This window comes from Dermacentor variabilis, chromosome 2, assembly GCF_050947875.1.
Source record: "Dermacentor variabilis isolate Ectoservices chromosome 2, ASM5094787v1, whole genome shotgun sequence".
In the NCBI taxonomy this organism is placed as follows: domain Eukaryota; kingdom Metazoa; phylum Arthropoda; class Arachnida; order Ixodida; family Ixodidae; genus Dermacentor; species Dermacentor variabilis.
Window position 1 is genome coordinate 56,931,998 of NC_134569.1, and position 18,326 is coordinate 56,950,323.

The 18,326-nt window shown below is 48.0% G+C and overlaps 1 protein-coding gene across 6 annotated transcripts in view; it reads left to right on the forward strand.

The window, feature by feature from the left end:
• LOC142571919 (zinc transporter ZIP1-like) overlaps positions 1 to 18,326 on the forward strand; it is a 64,224-nt gene that overhangs the window by 29,485 nt on the left and 16,413 nt on the right. The window contains exons 1-3 of one of the 6 annotated variants that reach the window (XM_075680632.1): positions 6,624 to 6,709; positions 11,220 to 11,733; positions 15,314 to 16,431. The exons of 1 other annotated variant lie outside the window; for it this stretch is intronic. In XM_075680632.1, coding sequence (XP_075536747.1) covers positions 11,369 to 11,733; positions 15,314 to 15,884 — 936 coding nt within the window. In that variant the 5' untranslated portion in view covers positions 6,624 to 6,709; positions 11,220 to 11,368 and the 3' untranslated portion in view covers positions 15,885 to 16,431. Of the gene's footprint in view, positions 1 to 6,623; positions 6,710 to 8,924; positions 9,030 to 10,838; positions 11,126 to 11,219; positions 11,734 to 15,313; positions 16,432 to 18,326 lie in introns of those variants that run through there. 4 more of the 6 variants (XM_075680630.1, XM_075680633.1, XM_075680631.1 and 1 more) reach the window with 4 other exon arrangements.

Below are 18,326 nucleotides of genomic sequence, written 5' to 3' on the forward strand. Positions count from 1 at the left end.
CGAAGAGCGACCAGTTCGGAACCTGTAGATGTCATTACGTGTGAAGTCTTAAGCTTGATGACGACCGATTGAGATGGTATAACAATGGCGCCCTTCGAACTTTCCGAAACCGAACCGTCCGTGTAAACATGGATTCGGTTAGTGTACGAACAATGCAAAAGTTCCAATGCGATCTGCTTGAGAGCCGCGTTAGTAACGTTAATTCCTGGAACAGCAAGGTACACATAGGGGCTTTTTCAAGCACCACAAAGGGAATGGCATTCTTGTTGCGGGCGAGTATCTCGATGACAAAGAGTACTGGTTAGCCGCAACTGATCTGGAAAATGCTGCCTTGGGTCTTTTCTCAGGCAAGCGAGCGAGATGGTGGCCAGGGACTCTATTTATACCATGCGCCCTGAGTGCGTTGACAGCTATATAAGTCGTTATTGGGTGGTCTGTCACGGCGGCAATTGTTGTTACGGTTGAAGCACATCGAGGTAGCCCCACACATGTTCAAAGGGCTTGGCCTTGAATGCTCTGTAGGACATGGACGTTAGATTTGTTGGCATTGGAGAGCACTGCTGTGCTATATCACAAGTTTCCTAGGAAGAGCGTCCTATATAGTTGAAGCATAGACGCCAAGGATGTGCCCCACGTTTTACCGGCAAGAAACCTTAGTATATGGGCGATAGAGGTAAGCCTCTTCTTCAAGTATGTGATGTGAAGGCTCCATGAAAGGTCTCTGTCAATAACAACGCCTAGGAATCGATGAGATTTCGCGTATGAAATTGTTTGGTGGTCAATAGAAATGGGGTGTCAGGTCATGGGCTTGTGGGTAAAAGCGACTAAGGCGCACTTCTCGGTCGAAATGCTGAGGCCTTGAGCACGCAGGCACGACGATGTAAGGGTCACTGCTGTTTGGAGCCGTGCACGTACCTAGAGACGTGTAACTGCCGAGGCCCATATGCACATGTCATCAGCATATATGGAAAGGTTGAATGTATGTGGTAGAACGTCGGCAAGTCCAAGGATTACAAGGATGAACAAAGTTGGGCTAAAAACCCCGCCCTGCGGGACGCCATGGCAAGTGTAATGGTCAGCGGTTCGGCCATCCGCACTTTGCACAAAGAAGGATTTTTTAAATAAAGAACTCTGAACACACCGAAACATTCGTCCACCAATTCTATTATTCTATAGGGCATCAAGGATGGCTTCATGCGTTACATTATCATAGGCGCTTCGCATCGCGGAAAAGTGCAACCAATATACGTTTGCGGTGTTTTTCTTATTGCACAGACGTCACGAGATCGATGATGCTGGCAACAGAGGAGCGGCTCAGCGTCTTCTAAACCCAGCCATGTCCTTGGGGTATACGTTGTGGCGCTCAAGATACCACTCTAGGCGCGTGAGAACCATTCTTTCCATGACCTTGCCAACACAGCTGGACAGCGCAATGGGTCGGTAGGACGCTAGGTCAAGTGGCAACTTTACAGGTTTCAGGAGTGGTATCAAGCGGGTGCACTTCCACCGCTCAGGAACGACGCCATCATTCCATGACTGGTTGTAACATTCCAGAAGCCGACCTCGGCCATCTTCACCTAGGTGGCATAAAGCAGCGTAGGTGATGCCGTCCGGTCCTGGCGACGATGAGCGCCTGCATGTGGCCAGAGTAGCGTCCAATTCCTCAAGTGAGAAGGACACATTCAATCCTGGGAAGCGTGACGGAGGAACCTCACCCAGAATTTCGATATTGATGGTGACCACACTACCCGCAATCTTCACAGAAATCTTCGGCTATATCAACCTGCGAGTTGCCTTGATGCAGGGCTAGAACGCAGAATGGGTGTCGTTGCTGTGGAGGCGAGCCAAGGCCGCGCACCGTCCTCCGTATATGATGGACAGTGGCTTGCGGGGGTCAAATGGTTCGCATAACGTCTTACACCGTTGTTCTTCCAGCCTGTCAGTACGACGTTGGATTTTCTTTCGTATACTTCGAGTGACTCAATTGAGTTGGCGCGCCGATATCGCCTCTCGGCCCTTCTACGAATCGTTCAAAGTCGTTCAAGTTCCATGTCGAAACCCGCACGTTTTGTTGTGTATGTAAAGGTGTCCTTCGACGCTTCCATCAAACGTGTAATGATGTTCTCAATGCTGCAGGCAAAAGTGCCTGCATCAGACAACGGACAGCTTTAGTTTAGCGTCTGCAGCTGCAGCGTGTGCAACAAGCAAGGCAACTATGTGTATATGCGACCTTCGTCAGGTTCCTTTTAGTTGCACGTTCTGTTTATGTCGTAATGCGCACAGCTCTCAAGAGCGTGACGCTGTAGAAGGTTGACAAAGTTTGCAAATCCTCGCCACCCCTTGCACCGCCAACCCTAGCTCCTGCCAATTTCCGAACCCACTGGTACGCTCTCATCAGCAACGCAAGCACTCGAGAGCTTGCGTTGAGGTAGCAAGAGGCCACAAAGCACGCATACAGGCTAAGAAACCTCAATGCAAGTAAGGTATGCGCGCGTGTACGCAGAACGCATAACGTTAATTTCTACGCATGCACAGTGTTCATGTACAACTGGCTTGCGTATACACAAGGCCGTTGCGTACGCTAAGCTAAAACTGCTAGAACTGACTAACATCTTAGCCATTTCTACGTACAGCCGTACAAACAAGTTCCACTAAACCTCAGTGAGCCGTGCCATTTCCCTTCACGCAGAAACTGAACAGGCAAATAGGTGATCTGTCTGTGGTCGCCACTCTAACGCACGAACCCACCCAGTGTATACAGGCAATCGTGCAAAGCCCCCAAAAGGATAAAGCGCAATAAGCGAGAGCCGTAGCACGCACAAACGTGTTTTGTGCCTCTCCTAAAGCCGAGGGTATATAGTGCCTTACTTCAAATCTATCTATTATTTGGCGACAAGGTTTGCTAGCTTATCTGTATGAGACACAGGCGCAATCTGTCACGCGCAGCGCGGATGATAGTGGCGAAGTCATTTCCTGGGGCTTTATTTGAAACAGTGTACGACAATAGCTTCAAGGTAGTAGTAGCAGACAATAGTAGTTTCATATATGCGTAGCTGTAACGGAATTTCATTGTCTACTGTCGCCAAGGCATCGTTATTTCGGCTGCTAGCGAAAGCGCAGAAAAACAATATCTACACAACTAATGAGCAGCACGCCAGTGAACTTGCAATGATATCGATAACTGGGCGCTTCATAAAATATAACCTTTGGGATAAAATCGCTTTTTAAAGTGCCCTACGAAATTTTATTTACTAAACGCATTCGAACTCACAAGCCTGCAAACGTAGCTTACAAGTACTTTCGTCGCTTCGGCCCAGGAAATTCGTTCAGCAAGATATATCATTGCCTGCCGTAGTTGGTCCATGTCAAATGCGTGTCCCGCTGCGCCATGTCCGGCTGTACCAGGATACAGCTGCAGGTTCAGCTCCAGAGGGAGTGATCCTGACAATAATACTGTTGTAACGGTGTGCTAGTGCATTTGCTTGGAAAGTTTAGACAGCAGGTGACTCGTACATGCTGGAATAGATTGAAGACGGCAATAACTATTGCATAGCTTATCGAAATGCAGCAGCAGCACCTTTACAATTAAATGAAAGCGGCGCATCTATAGGAAGCGAGTGGATTTAATAGAAGAAAGAGAATTAGACGAAGCGCCTATCGTGAAGGTTCGACTACACGCTTGCGCATAGCTAAACCGTAAAATCGTTAGAATCTGGCCCAACTTTTTCTTTCCAAATCCTGAAGTACTACTTTGGTTAAGAACGAATATGTTGTAATTCGTTGCACACAAATATTCGCGGAATCTTTGTGTCCTGCTAGAGAGATCATTGTTTCAAGTTCTGCAGTAAACCGAATGAACCGCTTATATGCTTGGTCGCCCTTCGAACTCGTTTTCTGGAGCTGATTGTGCGTAAATGACCCACGGTCTCCCAGCAGTTAGTCGTATTTGTTGTTATCAGCGCATAGGTTCAATTTCTTTATGTACGGCTCGTAATTATATCATGGTCATAAGTAAAAATAATCGCGCGCACTGTACGATACCAACGGTTCACATTTTGGAACGCCAGTGATGATAGGATCTCACCTAGGAGCCCAGCAGTATCCGGCACAGTCGGGGCCAAACGTTTACGGACAGCAGGAGCTGAGAAAAACGTTGAATTCCCGAGCAGCTTGTTGCCGCAACCAGTTAAATCATATATATAACACCATGTTGTGCGCACACACTAGAGGAAATGATAAAAAGCAAAATACCAGGCTGCATGCCCGAGCTGCAGATATATTCTGCTTTTTCTCACACCTCGCGGTGCGTATATAAGACCTCTGACGACAGCTGTTGTTAGTCGTAAGCCTGATGTCGCCTTTAGTGTGTGAAAATGTATTCAGCTCGGATATTACATAGTGAAGGCGACGCGGAATGCAATATTTAGGATCACATTTCTGAATCTACGTGAGTCTTTGAACCGATTCACATGCACCAGGTCCAGCTGTCTTACCCAATGAACTGACCTCTTCTAGATTTCGTTCTTTTTCTTCCGAGTCAACAATTTATCGTATTCACTCCATTCGCTCCTTGATTGTCTTGCTCCGTCCTGGGGAGCCGACCAAATAGTCAGCCACCTAATTAGCCTCTACATTTTTTTCTCTTTATATATCTCTCAGCACACGAGATGGTTGTCACCGAAGATATCATTTGAGATTAGCCGTTGCAAACGTGCTAGGTCTCTATTTTTCTCTTTGATCTTCGACATCATTGCTTGCTGAAGAGAAGCTTGCGATGTCGTTGTCGGGCTGCTATGGTCGGGATTTAAGTGGACAATTGGATATTCAATTTCGAATGTATATCGTAGGGCAGTAAAAGGCAAAGAGTTTAATCTGAGCGGCTTTAGGCAGGCTAACCTACATTAGGGCAATGGGGAGATCGTTATAGTGAGGGCCAGGGAATGTTCCTACTATAGCAGACAAACGAGCAGGAATAGGAAAGCTCGCATGTGGAAGATCTTTATTCTGTAGGCTTGTGTTCAACACCTAGTGTTTTCTGGACGGCCCTGAATTACTATAAAAAGAAGTTCTGGGCATGTTGATTGCATTCCTCCGAGACACTGAGTTGATTAACATTTTGGTGACACGTTCATCACGCTCACCAGGCAGGGAGATACGATCTCTCCAATGCTATTCACAGCGTGTTTACAGGAGGTATTCAGAGACCTGGATTGGGAAGAATTGGAGATAAACGTTAATGGAGAATACCTTAGTAACTTGCGATTCACTGATGATAGTGTCTTGCTTAGTAACTCAGGGGACCAATTGCAATGCATGCTCACTGACCTGAAGAGGCAAAGCAGAAGCGTGGGTCTAAAAATTAATCTGCAGAAAACTAAAGTAATGTTTAACAGTCTCGGAAGAGAACAGCAGTTTACGATAAGTAGCGAGGCACTGGAAGTGGTAAGGGAACACATCTACTTAGGAAAGGTGGTGACGGCGGATCCGGATCATGAGACGGAAATAATCAGAAGAATAAGAATGGGCTGGGGTGCGATTGGCAGGCATTCTCAGATCATGAACAGCAGGTTGCCATTATCTCTCAAGAGAAAAGTGTATAATAGCTGTGTCTTACCAGTACTCACCTATGGGGCAGAAACCTGGAGACTTACGAAAAGAGTTCTACTTAAATTGAGGACGACGCAAAGAGCTATGGAAAGAAGAATGATGGGTGTAACGTTAAGGGATAAGAAAAGAGCAGATTGGGTGAAGGAACAAACGCGAGTTAAGGACATCTTAGTTGAAATCAAGAAAAAGAAAGGGGGGGGGGCATGGGCAGGACATGTAATGAGGAGGGAAGATAACCGATGGTCAATAAGGGTTACAGACTGAATTCCAAGGGAAGGGAAGTGTAGCAGGGGTCGGCAGAAAGTTATGTGGGCGGATGAGATTAAGAAGTTTGCAGGGACGACATGGCCACAATTAGTACACAAACGGGGTAGATGGAGAAGTATGGGAGAGGCCTTTCCCTGCAGTGGGCGTAGCCAGGCTGACGATGGTGATGACGCGCTAGTGTTTTTCATGCAGAACAAGTGCCAGCCAAGCATGCCAGGCTAACCACCACCACCACAAATAGAATAGCTAATGCTTACACCGTAAACATGAGGCAGTCAAAGCTGTACCTCAACGCCAAAGCTATCCCAAGGCTCCGTCACAGACGCCCCTCTCGAGCAGACAAGTGCTCGTGAAGAACCACTTTAATGAGGTGAGCAAGCGCTTTCGAAATATTCTTCCCATCTTAATAACGCTAGTACCCAACCATTCTCCGCACCCGGAATATTATTTTGTTCCCTCACGTCAGCTGTTTTCTTTCTTTTTTTTTTTCGTACTTCCTCAGAAGACGGCGTTCCTTACGTTGAGCGATTGTTCTCTCACACAGTGCAATTGTCTCCTTAACGCAACGCTTTTTTTCTAGTTGATGCTGAATTATTTGTAAATTTCGTTTACTTACCTATAGAATCACCATTGTTCACTTCTCGTTCGCTTTCGTGATTTGCGGTGTGCCACATTGTTCTGTCAATGCACTGGAAGTTCCGAACGCCAACGTGTCACCGCACGCGAGTGTTTTCGGGCGTGTTCCAGAGAAAGTTTTTGTCACGAGAGCTCTGCATGCTTTCGAGTATGCTACGAATTCTAGTGCTCCTCGTATACGGCGGCTTGCTGCGAACACGTTCGTAATATTCTTTCACCTTACATTGACCGACTCGTTACACGCGTCCTCGAACGTGTATACTGTATATACTGTGTATACTGTATATATGCTTTATATAATCTATATACTGTATATTGAGTACCGAAAAAAGAAAGTTCAGTTCAGTACGTGTCAACCATGCCGGAAAAGTATTTTTGAAAATTCTGAAAGTGGTTGCCTCGGTAACCCGGCGGCTAAGGGGCTTCTTCTTCTTTTTCTTTCTTTTTTTTTTTTTTACTGCCGAGCATACCGTATTCGATTCCCCGGCCGTGTCTGCAGTATAGACTTAAGGGCTGATCAAACCACCCTAGGTGGTCAACAACTAATCGGGCCCTTCAATACGGCGTTACTAATATCCAAGTAGCGGCATTGAGGCGCGATAACCTGTAAATTATAAAGCTAAGAAGGGGCCGCGTACAACTTTAGCTCATCTTGTAAGTATGCTGAGGACATTTGCTAGGCTTTCGGCACCCAATACACAAAAACCACGGTAACAAAAACATATACAGAGCGTTGCAGCGCTCCATATTTTTGTTCCCGCGATTTCTTTGTAAGTTTGCGATGATAACCTGCGTGGATTCGTAATTCCCACTCTCACAAAGCTATGAAGGCACTTTCTTGAGGGCGGCTGCCTTACGTGAACGCCTTCGGCTCGCTCAGGCGCTCCGCGTGCATGCGCGAGCTGACCGTAGCTTTCCTCCCCCTTGCCTTCCCCTCCATAACTTACCTTCATATTCCCTCTTTCCCGTCACCCAGAGTAGGCTAGCCCTCAAGACGCATTTCTGGTTAACATCACTGCCTTCTCTCTTTATTTCCTCCTCCTCCCCCAAATCAGTACCTCGTTAGGCTTAGGACATCCCTAAAGAACTTTCATCGAAGCTGCAGCCTCTTTGATCGCTGCTGGCGCCTTATTTCGACCGTGGTCGTTGTTGACGTGCTGGTTGGCGCGTGCCGGTTTGGGTCGCCTCACTTGCAAGGCCCGCGACGCTTCTCAATAAAGACTTGACCATGTGTCACACATTAGCTGCTTTCAGGCTTACTCGTCTGTGAATGCGCTCTGATCTCCTGTGGGAAAGCCCGCCGTTTGGTCAATTTTATATTCAGTGACGTAACGTGACACACTGCGTGCATGCGCAATGAAATCGGCTGAACGGTATACGAATGATCGAAATGCGTAGGAATGCATTCAGCTGTGCGACACGCACACACACGCACACGCACGCACACGCACGCACACGCACGCACACGCACGCGCACGCACGCACGCACGCACGCACGCACAACCACACAAAAGAAAAGGAATTTGACTTCAGTCTTAATTAAACGAAAAAAAAAATTTCATATCAGTAAGCTCAGCATATACATAAGGAGAGCACAGCTAAGTTTCTCATGTATCTGAATCTGGAAAGTAACAGCTGAAGCTTCGTCTTAAAAAAACTAGTTTAGACGGTGAAGGCATTGCTTCAAAACTCCATTTTGCGTTCATTTTCGCCGGTAAGAGGTTTATTGCTAGATGGCAGAACGTAGGCTAAACGTGCATTTATGGTATTTCGCTCAGAAACCCGAGCGCCGCTACGTCAGTGTGGCGCCACGAATTTCAAAGTACTTTGGGGGATTTTGGCCTTTTGTGGCCCAGTAAAAGTTGTCGATACTCGCCAAGTTCAGTCTTTTGTTCCTTCAGAATACAATGTAGCCCATGTCCGACTTAGAAAACTAACTAGACCCAAAGAGATGGCATCAACCACCATGATGTCACGGTGAACTAGTGTCTAAACTTCAAGACGTCGTCGTCCTCCGCCGCCTTCCCCTTTGCGTCTTTTGTGGCTTATAAAGCCTCCTCTCATGCATGTATACGAGTGGTTTTCTTGGCATTGTAGAACGGTAATTTACTAATGCAGCTCAGCTTATTTCGCTCTTCAGTGTCGTTTCGAAGATATTTCATACGTTGTATCAGGCTGTGGCCATTCGCACTGTATATCACACACTGTCGTGATAAACGACAAACTTGCAGGTTACACGCAGCTCCCTCAGCCGGACGTTTCCATTAAGGCAGTTCGCACGCGCGGCGTGTTTACTCGGAACTTACCAGCTCCTTTTATAGGCGAGAGCAGTCGCAGTGAGAACAAACAGAAGAACGCAACACAATGCTTTAATCAGCAGCGTCGAGATAACCTAGCCGCGGGGGGAGCGATGCATGCGCATTCCGGGTTTTACCCGGTCTTCTCTGAGCTCATCCTCCCCTGTGCATTCAAAGTTGGAGGCTCCAGCTGTCCCGTTCGTCGCTTCATGCAGCGTCAAGGTATGTCGCTGTTTCAAAGCTTCGCTTTGATGATTTAAATGTGTTATTTCACTTCAGGAGGAAAAAAGAAACTGAGCTCCATTAAGAGCAGCATAACGTCAATTTTGGCGTATATTTGCATCATGCCGTGCAATATTTTACTTACCAGAGTTACCCGCCGCCGTAACCCAGTGGATATGGCGCGGCGCGGATGAGTTCGCGGGTCCGATATCTGCCGCGATGGCTACATTTTAATGGGGTTGAAACGCCAAAAACGCTCGTGCGCTTGGATTTAGGTGCCTCATAATCAAAACACCCGGATCTATTTATTTATTGATTTATTTTTACTTACCGGTTTCTTTACTCCCTTTAAAGAGCTCGCAGTCTGCCAATCTTAAGTGACGTCACGTTTATGAATCGCCACCTCAAAGCGTTCCAGCCGCGACAGTGATGGGGCCTCTGTGTCACGATTTGCTTTTTGTTGGAAAGGAAGATATCTGACCCATTTCGCTGCCGCTATCAAATTCTGCCGGTCCTCTGTCGTTGCCAAGCCGAAAACACACACACAAAAAAATGTATGGCATCGTCATGTAATGCGGGGCGTGGTCAGAGTATAGTATGTTTTGTTTATCAGAAGGTTTGTAGACTCCCAGAGGTAGACATTAAAGATAGAAATAATTTGAAATGTGTTAGTACATTACCCTTCCACAATACCATAAAAGTCACCCTTACCGTGAAAAGACGCTTGGAAAGCCAGAAAAAAAAAGGCTAGAATGAAAGCTAGGTGGCAACGCCGCCTTGAAATTCCCGCACCAGCTTGGCGTGACGTAATAGATTTGGCGGCGTCTGCACAGGCCTAGTTCATTTTTTATGGCTAAAGATCAACAGTATTGTGTTTTAAGAGAGCCCAAGACTGTACACAGCAAATTTCAAGAACTTTTGGTGAAACATAACAGCCGAAATGCGAAAGAACTGCTTAGCAATCCATGACGTCAAACTGACGTACGGGCGCAACGGTATTCGCCCCCATCAAGATGTCGCCGCGGCCGGGACCGAGCCCGTGACTTCGAGCAGGTACATGGAATGCGTTGCCAATGCTTATATAGGCGCCTGTCAGTTCGTGGGTGATGCCTCTTAGCACCAGACTCCCCCGTCAATCGCATCAGCGGCCGACTACGTAAGTAATGAGGCTAAGAACAATATCCTCTCGATTTCTGGCCGTTCAGAAGACAGTCGTGTGTTGAGCTTTGGGCCTGCATTAAATCTGCCCTCGTATAATGGCGCAACCCGTCTGACACCAGGCCAACAAACAGGTAAAGCGAATGGACCTTCGGAATTTTATGGCACCCAGTCGTGTTTCAAGGTTCTTCATTTTCATGCGGGGCATGCTCCGCTGGTTATTTCTCTACTAAGCGTAATTTTATGAGGCATGTCATTTGTAAATAGACGCACTTGAGGCTGTTGACTGCAGCCACGGTCATATTTTACTTCATATTGACACTCATTCTTCGCACAGCCTCGGTGACTCCTTTAAAAGCGAGTCGCACTTGTCCTACGTATAGTAGTTGAAAAAATCGTGTCAGACAGCATCAGGGCCAGATCGGTATACCGATCTGGCTTCATGCTTTTTGACAGTATTTTTTCAGCTAATCTGATTCATTCACAATCGTCAGTATCGTACAGATATTTCACCTGAAGGTTCCTTGCGTTTCCAACCGCGTTTATCTTTCTCTCTCTCAGCTGAGGGCTGAGCTGTATCTTTATTTCTTTCTTTTTTTTTACATGAATTGGTGTTTGAGGGGCTGCGTTACAGAGTGTATTCGAATGCTACGCAGCGAGGGCTTTTATTTCTGCTTATCGGTTCGTATAGTGTCAGCTGCCACCTCCGTTTAAATATTTAAGAACTTGCGCGACCGGTGCAAACCCGTACTGCCCCCTCGTGCGCAGCTGACGCTGATGCACTGTGAGTGCTCTGGTGTAAGTGGAGGCTGATCCATACGATTATGCCCTTCGCCGGTTTTTCGCGTTGTCCCGGAAACGCCTCCCCCGTCTACGCCTTCCCTGTTCCTGTCCGACTGCAAAGTTTCCCTGACCCGTAATGGAACAGAAAACCCAAGGTCAGTCCTGGCAGATCACAGAGCTCAATGCAACTCCCACCAGTGTTATGAACCACTCACTTGACGTCCGCGTACGCTTGTCCTGTTTTTGCAGATCCTCGAAAACACAAGAGTGCCTGACGGGGGCCGTGTGTCTCATTCTGGCTCAGAATTCCGGATCCGTCCTCAGGGCACCACTCGAAGACACTAGGCCACACTTTCTACAAGCCCGAACCCGCCAGGGACTCGAGAAGTCGGTGAAAGATGGCATTTCAGTGGTCCCAAGTCGCGGCCCCGCTGTTGCTCTTGTTCGGAACGCTGCTGTCAGGGCTGCTTCCCATCTGGCTCGTCAAGAGACTTAGCATGGCGAGGTGGGGCGACAAGGCATTCGCGTTTCTCGTCTGCATCGGAGGCGGCGTACTGTTCGCCACAAGCTTCCTGCACCTTCTGCCCGAAGTGCGCGAAGGATTCGAGAAGTTGACGACCGACTTTCCCGTCACTGAAGGAGTCGTCTGTGTGGGCTTCCTCGCCGTCTACGCGCTGGAAGAGATCGTCCACGCCTGCCTAGGTCACAGCCATCACCCGTCCGACCACGGTCATTCACACAGAGCCGCTGTAATGAACTGCAGGTGGGCATGAACATTGTGCTGTATTTCTGCTTAGCAGACGGTCGCGCATTCAGCCAGAAAAAGATCTGTAACGAATTTGTAAGGAACATCAATCAACCTCATCGCGATACCTTTTCGAAGTCAGTACATTAACAGCATCAAACATAGATTCAGTTGATTGACAATTGATATTACTTACTTTCACATAATGACCACAAGCGTGGTCCTATACAACATTCGACCATCTGAAAAATTAGGTGCGACGTGCGCTCGCCCATAAAATATAGCGGGGCGCGCGGGGCGAAACGGCCCCCCGCGAGTTCTAGCGGCGCACCCCTGTTGTCGAGACCGGCGCATGCGCGTCCCTCCGGGACTGCATGCTCGCATGTTTCCGCGATTCCTCCTTGCGCGCCGGCAATATTGGAATGTAGCCGCGACGTGCCCCTCTTGCGATACGCGCTGTGGCGGCTTTGACGAGCGTGAAGCTATATTATGTGACGAGCTAGGTTGTGTGAAGCGTGAGCTTGCGAGCGCCGCTGGGGCCGCTTTTTGTCGAGTCACGAGTGCGGACGCATAGGGCCCGGTGACGTTTCTCGTGGCGAATCTTCGTTGTTTCTTTTTTTACGAATTCTTTTTACGAGTTCTGAAAATGAACTCTTGATTTCCTTATATAAACGAAGTTTTGCCCGTCGAAGCCGCCACAGCGCCAATCGCAAGAGGGCCACCTCGCGGCTGCACTCGGCTATCGCCGGCGCGGAAGGAGGAAGCGTGGAAACATGCACGTTTGCCTCCCGGAGCGACGCGCATGCGTCTGTCTCGACAGCAGAGATAAGCCGCTTGAACGCGCGGAAGGCCGTTTCACCATCATTTAGGGGCATGGTTTAGAGGCTTTATTTCGCCATAGTGTCCCTGTATATGCTCCCACAGGGAGCAGAGTTGGGCATGGGTCCTCCAGTATGTCGCAGCTATGCAGTGAAGCCATTCTTCGAGCGCGCAGGACGCAAATGCCGCACGGTTTACCCTTTGCGTTTTTTTGTCAGCTGGTCGTGAGTAGTACAGTCTAGTCGTGAGTAGTACAGTCTATTCGCGAGCTACATGCGCCAATTTTCCGCAAGCGCTCAGCAAGATGGCACTTCCTAATGCAGGCTGCGCTCTAACCATTGATTGGCGTAGCCTGAATGGGGTAGGGTTCCAGCCCCCCGAAATTTTGTACGTACATATATACACACACATACAAACACACCCGCGAACGTACATACAGGAGGTGGGACCCCCTCGATCCCCCGAAATAAGTCTGACTAGGCCCTTGGCTCGAACAGCTCAAAAGTTCACGTGCACACGCGCTGTACCTTGCAACAAAAAGCGGTGCAATGTTTTCCAGCATGCATATGAAGTTTTCTCGCCGAGGCCGGAAAGCAAGAAATATCTTAAAGGGCGTTTAAAGAAGACTTCGCACACGTAAGGTGAACAATTATGCGAGCGCATTTTGGCTGCCGAAACCAGCCGATTAATGATCGTTGCCAAGCGAACTATCATGCCTGCAGTTATGCCAGGGACCGTTAACAAAATCATTTATCGCTGACCTCGTTTCACAGCAGCTGCATGTTTTCGGTATATCCGTTGCAGCAGATTTAAACGCATTTCAAATGTTCATATGCACAAATTTTATACAAAGCTTACTATTACGGTTCCATTCATACCACATACTAACCAGCTGCTTCGTAGCAGTAAATCTTGAAGTGGAAAACGATTCAAGATGGACGAGCCTCTAGATCAAATTTATTTCGTACAAGAGAATGGATGACCAATGGCTGCGGGCAGAAGGGCAAGAGTGCTGGTTCTTGAAGCCTTGGGGGACATAATTCAATGTAACTGGACAGGAAACAAGCTAATAAGAATAACAACCGGCTATTTGTATTGCACTAATCACATAAACATGGCAAACTTCCAAAGTAGTTATTCACACATTGCCGACTATAGTATAACACATTTTTCTTGATATATTAATATTATTCGGGTCAATTTACTATAACACAGGGATTATTAAGCATACAGGCATAATTTTACAATGCTTACGTCAACTAAGGCCGATCAAACAAGGAAGGTATTGCGGGCGGTAAATGCTGAAGCTATCACAGCTGCCTCATAAGCGGGAGCGCGGGAGGTTTTCGCTTACTACAAAACAATGAACACTAGCACATCAATCAACGTTACTTAAAAAATCAGAACGCCGACAAAAAATTTAAAACCAACAGAGGACAGAAAAACCAGGGTGCAGCGTGCAAATTGAATCCGCTAGTATATACTTTGTTCTGAAAACTGTGTTAGAGCCGCATAGTCAAAACATTCGTATATAGGCAACACAGCGAATTGGGCAAGTCGGTAAGTTAGCGTTCTTGGCGTACAATTGCAGCGCGACACAAACGTGTCGTTAATTTTTGTCCCGCGTCTGCGTCGTGCTTCACGTATACGCCAAAAATCGTACAACCTTTCATGGCACCCCTACGCATGTCAGCGTTCGCGGGGGCGTTACTCGAGATACATGTTGCTTTACTGTAAACAAGGCAAACTCACCTCTGTAAACAAGGCGTACGGATCTCGCTTATCCTGGTCCCTTTCGGAGCCGGCCGCTCTCGGCTGATACGCAATAGCCACACCAGTCGCCGGCGCACGTCTGTCCGTCCCCGCGGCACCGCGTAAAGCTTTGCCAGCTTCCGTGCGGTTTGTGCAGTTTGGTGCGCTGCGCGCCTCCGCACTGGAATACAGGTGTCAATATGCTGTGTTTTGTATTACTTCACCAAAGTCCTTGACGGAATACCGTCGAATACAGTACCTACAGCCCGGAGCCAACGAACGCAACGCACGCTCTACGGTCCACTGATTGCAATATCGATGGCCAGTGGCGTAGCTAGGTCGTCTGGCACCTGAGGCCGATAACTCTTCTGTCACCCCCTCCCCCCCCCGGATGTACTCGAGGAAGGCGAGGATATCGACAATTTTCGGGTGTCTTCAGACGTATTTGACACCTCCACCCCCCACCCCCCCGTCTAATGGCCCCGTGCACCCGGAACCCACAGCCCCCCCTTTGCTGCGCCACTGTCGATGGCACTGACGGAAACGACGAGTGGGCATCGTGCCGTAAAGTTGGCTTCGCAGTTGCGCTGTTGAATATTTGACGTCGTTTCGCGCCACGTGATAGCGCTCGGCGAACAGCGGTGCGAGCGGCGCCGGAAAAGTTACGCGCAACTCTGCTCCCTGCGAGAGCATATACAGGAACACTATTTCGCCACGCGCTCGCGCGCCTCGCAATATTTCGTGGGCGAGTGTACCTTTGACATTGGCAGGCAGCCTTGTTTCTAGCTGCCTTCGCTTATTCATCCTATCGGTAAATCATGTAAACCGTACCTTGCGCCGTATTCGTCGAGAATTTTGTGTCGAATATTCGTCGGCACGTTTTCTGATGGACGATGCCACACCTCATTATATTTAAGGGGAGATAAGTGCGCTGTCCGGTAAATCAGTCTCAGTGTAACGCTTGTGCTCCAGTCTCTGGGGGCAAACTGTGGTCCTCGTTTTTCCTTTTTGTCTCGTTACAACTTAGTCACGATGCGGAGCAACCACCACCACCGCCGCCGCTTCCTCCGACGCAAGAGAACGGCGTGGAGGACAAGCAGGCCTTCCCTGCGGATGCGGTGGCCGACGACGAGCCCGGCCCGCAGCGCATCTCTCTCGGCAGCGTTCTGATCGTGGTGGCCCTCTCGTTTCACTCAATCTTCGAGGGCCTCTCGCTGGGCCTGCAGTCGACGGACCAGGCCACCTGGATCATGTTCCTCGCCATCTCCATCCACAAGTTCGTCATCGCGTTCGTCGTGGGCTTCGACATGACCGCGAGTCGCATGAAGGCGCGAACCATCCTCATCTACATTGCGATCTTCTCGGTCATGTCGCCGCTCGGCGCGCTCATTGGAGCCGTGACCAAGAACAGGCTCGAGGACTCGCCCGTGGTTGCCGGTCTCAATGGCGTAGCAACGGGCACCCTCTTGTACGTGACGTTCTTCGAGGTCCTGCAGAGGGACAAGAACAGCCAGTTGAGTGGCGTGCTGCAGCTGCTGGCCGTGCTTCTCGGTTTTTGTATCATGTTGACGCTAGTCCTGGTTTTACCTCACGATTGAGTGAAAGACAATTTGCTCCTGTTTTTTTTTTATGCGTGTGTGTGTGTGAACGTTGTTTTAGAGACATGCATGAAATGATTCTGCAGGCAAGGACCAGTAGTCGAAATAGATCTGTGTGAAATGAATTAACTGCTATCGAACAACTGGTATAATGTGATACAACGTGCCCATCGTGGTGCAGCTGAACTTAAAAAGGGACTAATGCACTCGCGCTTAATGAATGTTACGTGGACTATTTTGTACGGGTGATTTTGTGTCGCGTTTGTACGCTTTACATTCCGCGTGTCTTTAACAGTGGTGCATCCTTGGATGCTTTAATCACGTCCGAAAAAAAAATGTCACTTTGATACACTGTGGATTATAAAACGGAGTGTAAAGACTCCACAAAGTGCTGTTGCTGTACGTTGTGTGCGCTAAATTCCCCATCAAAATTGACTTCAAATTCTCATTTTAAAGCCGCTCCATTGTGTGTTTCTCCTGTTATCGCCATTATTGTCCGTTTCTGTATTTTGTGTAATAAAAACTGTCTGTCATCACGCAACGCGGACATGTCGTCAAAGGCACCTCTCTTTACATTGACAGATTGCAAGTCTATCTCCACTCATAACTCGTTCAACGGGAACAGTTCGTTCTGCTGAAGCAAATACGAATATTTTTAACGCGTGACACCAGTATAAACCTGCAAGATGAAAAAAAAGAACAAGCAAAGGATCGACAGCAATTTCTGCTTCTTTCAGTCCTAATTGTACAGGCGGGGACAAAATAATACAGGTTCTGCGAGCGCGCGCCAAACTGCACTCTCGCGTCCTTTAACGTAGCAAGCGCCCTGTGTGGAGACACGGCATTGTGCATGCATGCGCGACCTTTCATGCTCACGTGCTCGCACATAGGTCCATTTCTCACCAGTGTGCTATCGTAATCGTGACGATTTCAGAATATTCCGCTAGGAGAGCGCTGTCCTATTCGGCCGGCGGAGCGTACAGTGCATTGTCGCACGGTCACAGCGGCCGAAATCTCGTAGTTATCGTTCTCCTGCCATAATCTTCTGCAATCATCATGATTCTGCAGCACGCTCTTGCTACGTTAAAAGGCGCGAGAATGCAGTTTGGCACGCGCTCGCAGAACCAGTACTATTTTGTCCCCGCCTGCGCACGTCGTATAACCGACTGCGACGTTTCCACGAGCACAGCTTAAGTAACTGTTCGTGCTGTTTGTTGTCTACAGTTTACACTCACTGCTTCACCGTTGCCCTCCTTTTTTTACTTAATTTTTGCACATTCCGGAATCAAGGAGCGGTGCTTGGACAGGAATGTATTAGAAAGTGTGATGCCTTGAAAACTAGTGCACGAAGTATTGTTTTCCACCTTCGTAAAACGTCTGAAATCATCCAGCAGCCCAGGCATCTTTATGATCTCGTCACGAATCATCGCAGAAACGTTCTGTCAAATAAAACATCCATTACACTGTGAACATACGGTTCCGTAATCGGCACATAAAAGCCAGTTGCTGGGGTATGAAGTGCATTCACTCCTAAACTCAGTCTGTTTTAGCGTGACGTAGACAAACGCAATGATAAATACCACGAAGTGCTGGCTTCCATGTTAAGCGTACAGACAACCACAAAGCCGGGTGGGTGCGCGGCGGAATCAAGTCGCGGACGCCACCTACAGCAATAATTCACAACAGCCAAGGGTACATAGAGCTGTCCTCCCTTTCGCTGCACGGCGGATGCATGATCTTGCGCGCGCGTCAAACTGCGTGTAGAGTTTACGGCGATGGTTTGCCACAGGTGCTTGGTGTCGAAGGACACCTGCACCCTCCGATCTGGATCAAACTCGAGCAATTATTTTCACTGTTCAAACATTGCGAAAGCACAGCTAGCCTCGCATCATTACGTCGACGGCGCGGAGCAAGTCGTGAGAAGAAGAAAAAAAGTGCTTGTGCGAAGAAAATGCGCGTGTATCGCGCTCTTCTTTTTCCTTTGTTTTTCTTTTGCCTGCAATATTTCTGCTCATTTCTCAGCACATGTCTCTAAGGTCAAATGTCTTCTAATACAGTAATTTTCTGCCTAAGCAACCCTTAGCATCAGGTCAGTTTTTTTGAAGGTAATGAAATAATTGCAATTGTCTTAAATGAAGGCGAACATGAACATTTATGGTAATTCAACGCTTCAAAATAAGATTCGTCGATCAGTAGGACGTTATGTCCCCGTGTGCGTTTTGTTGAATTTACATTCTGCACTTTCAATATTGGAATGCTGTGATTTAATTATCGTCACTTTGTACAGTGCGTTTGTTTTCGCGATATGTATGTGTCAACACAAAATCAACACAGATCGTTAACGCTTTTTTTCCCTGCTATCCTGCATGTGAGAAATATACATAAAGCAGTGCTATACTTCCAGTGCACAGTGCCAAAAGTGTTCGGTTATAATACAATGCG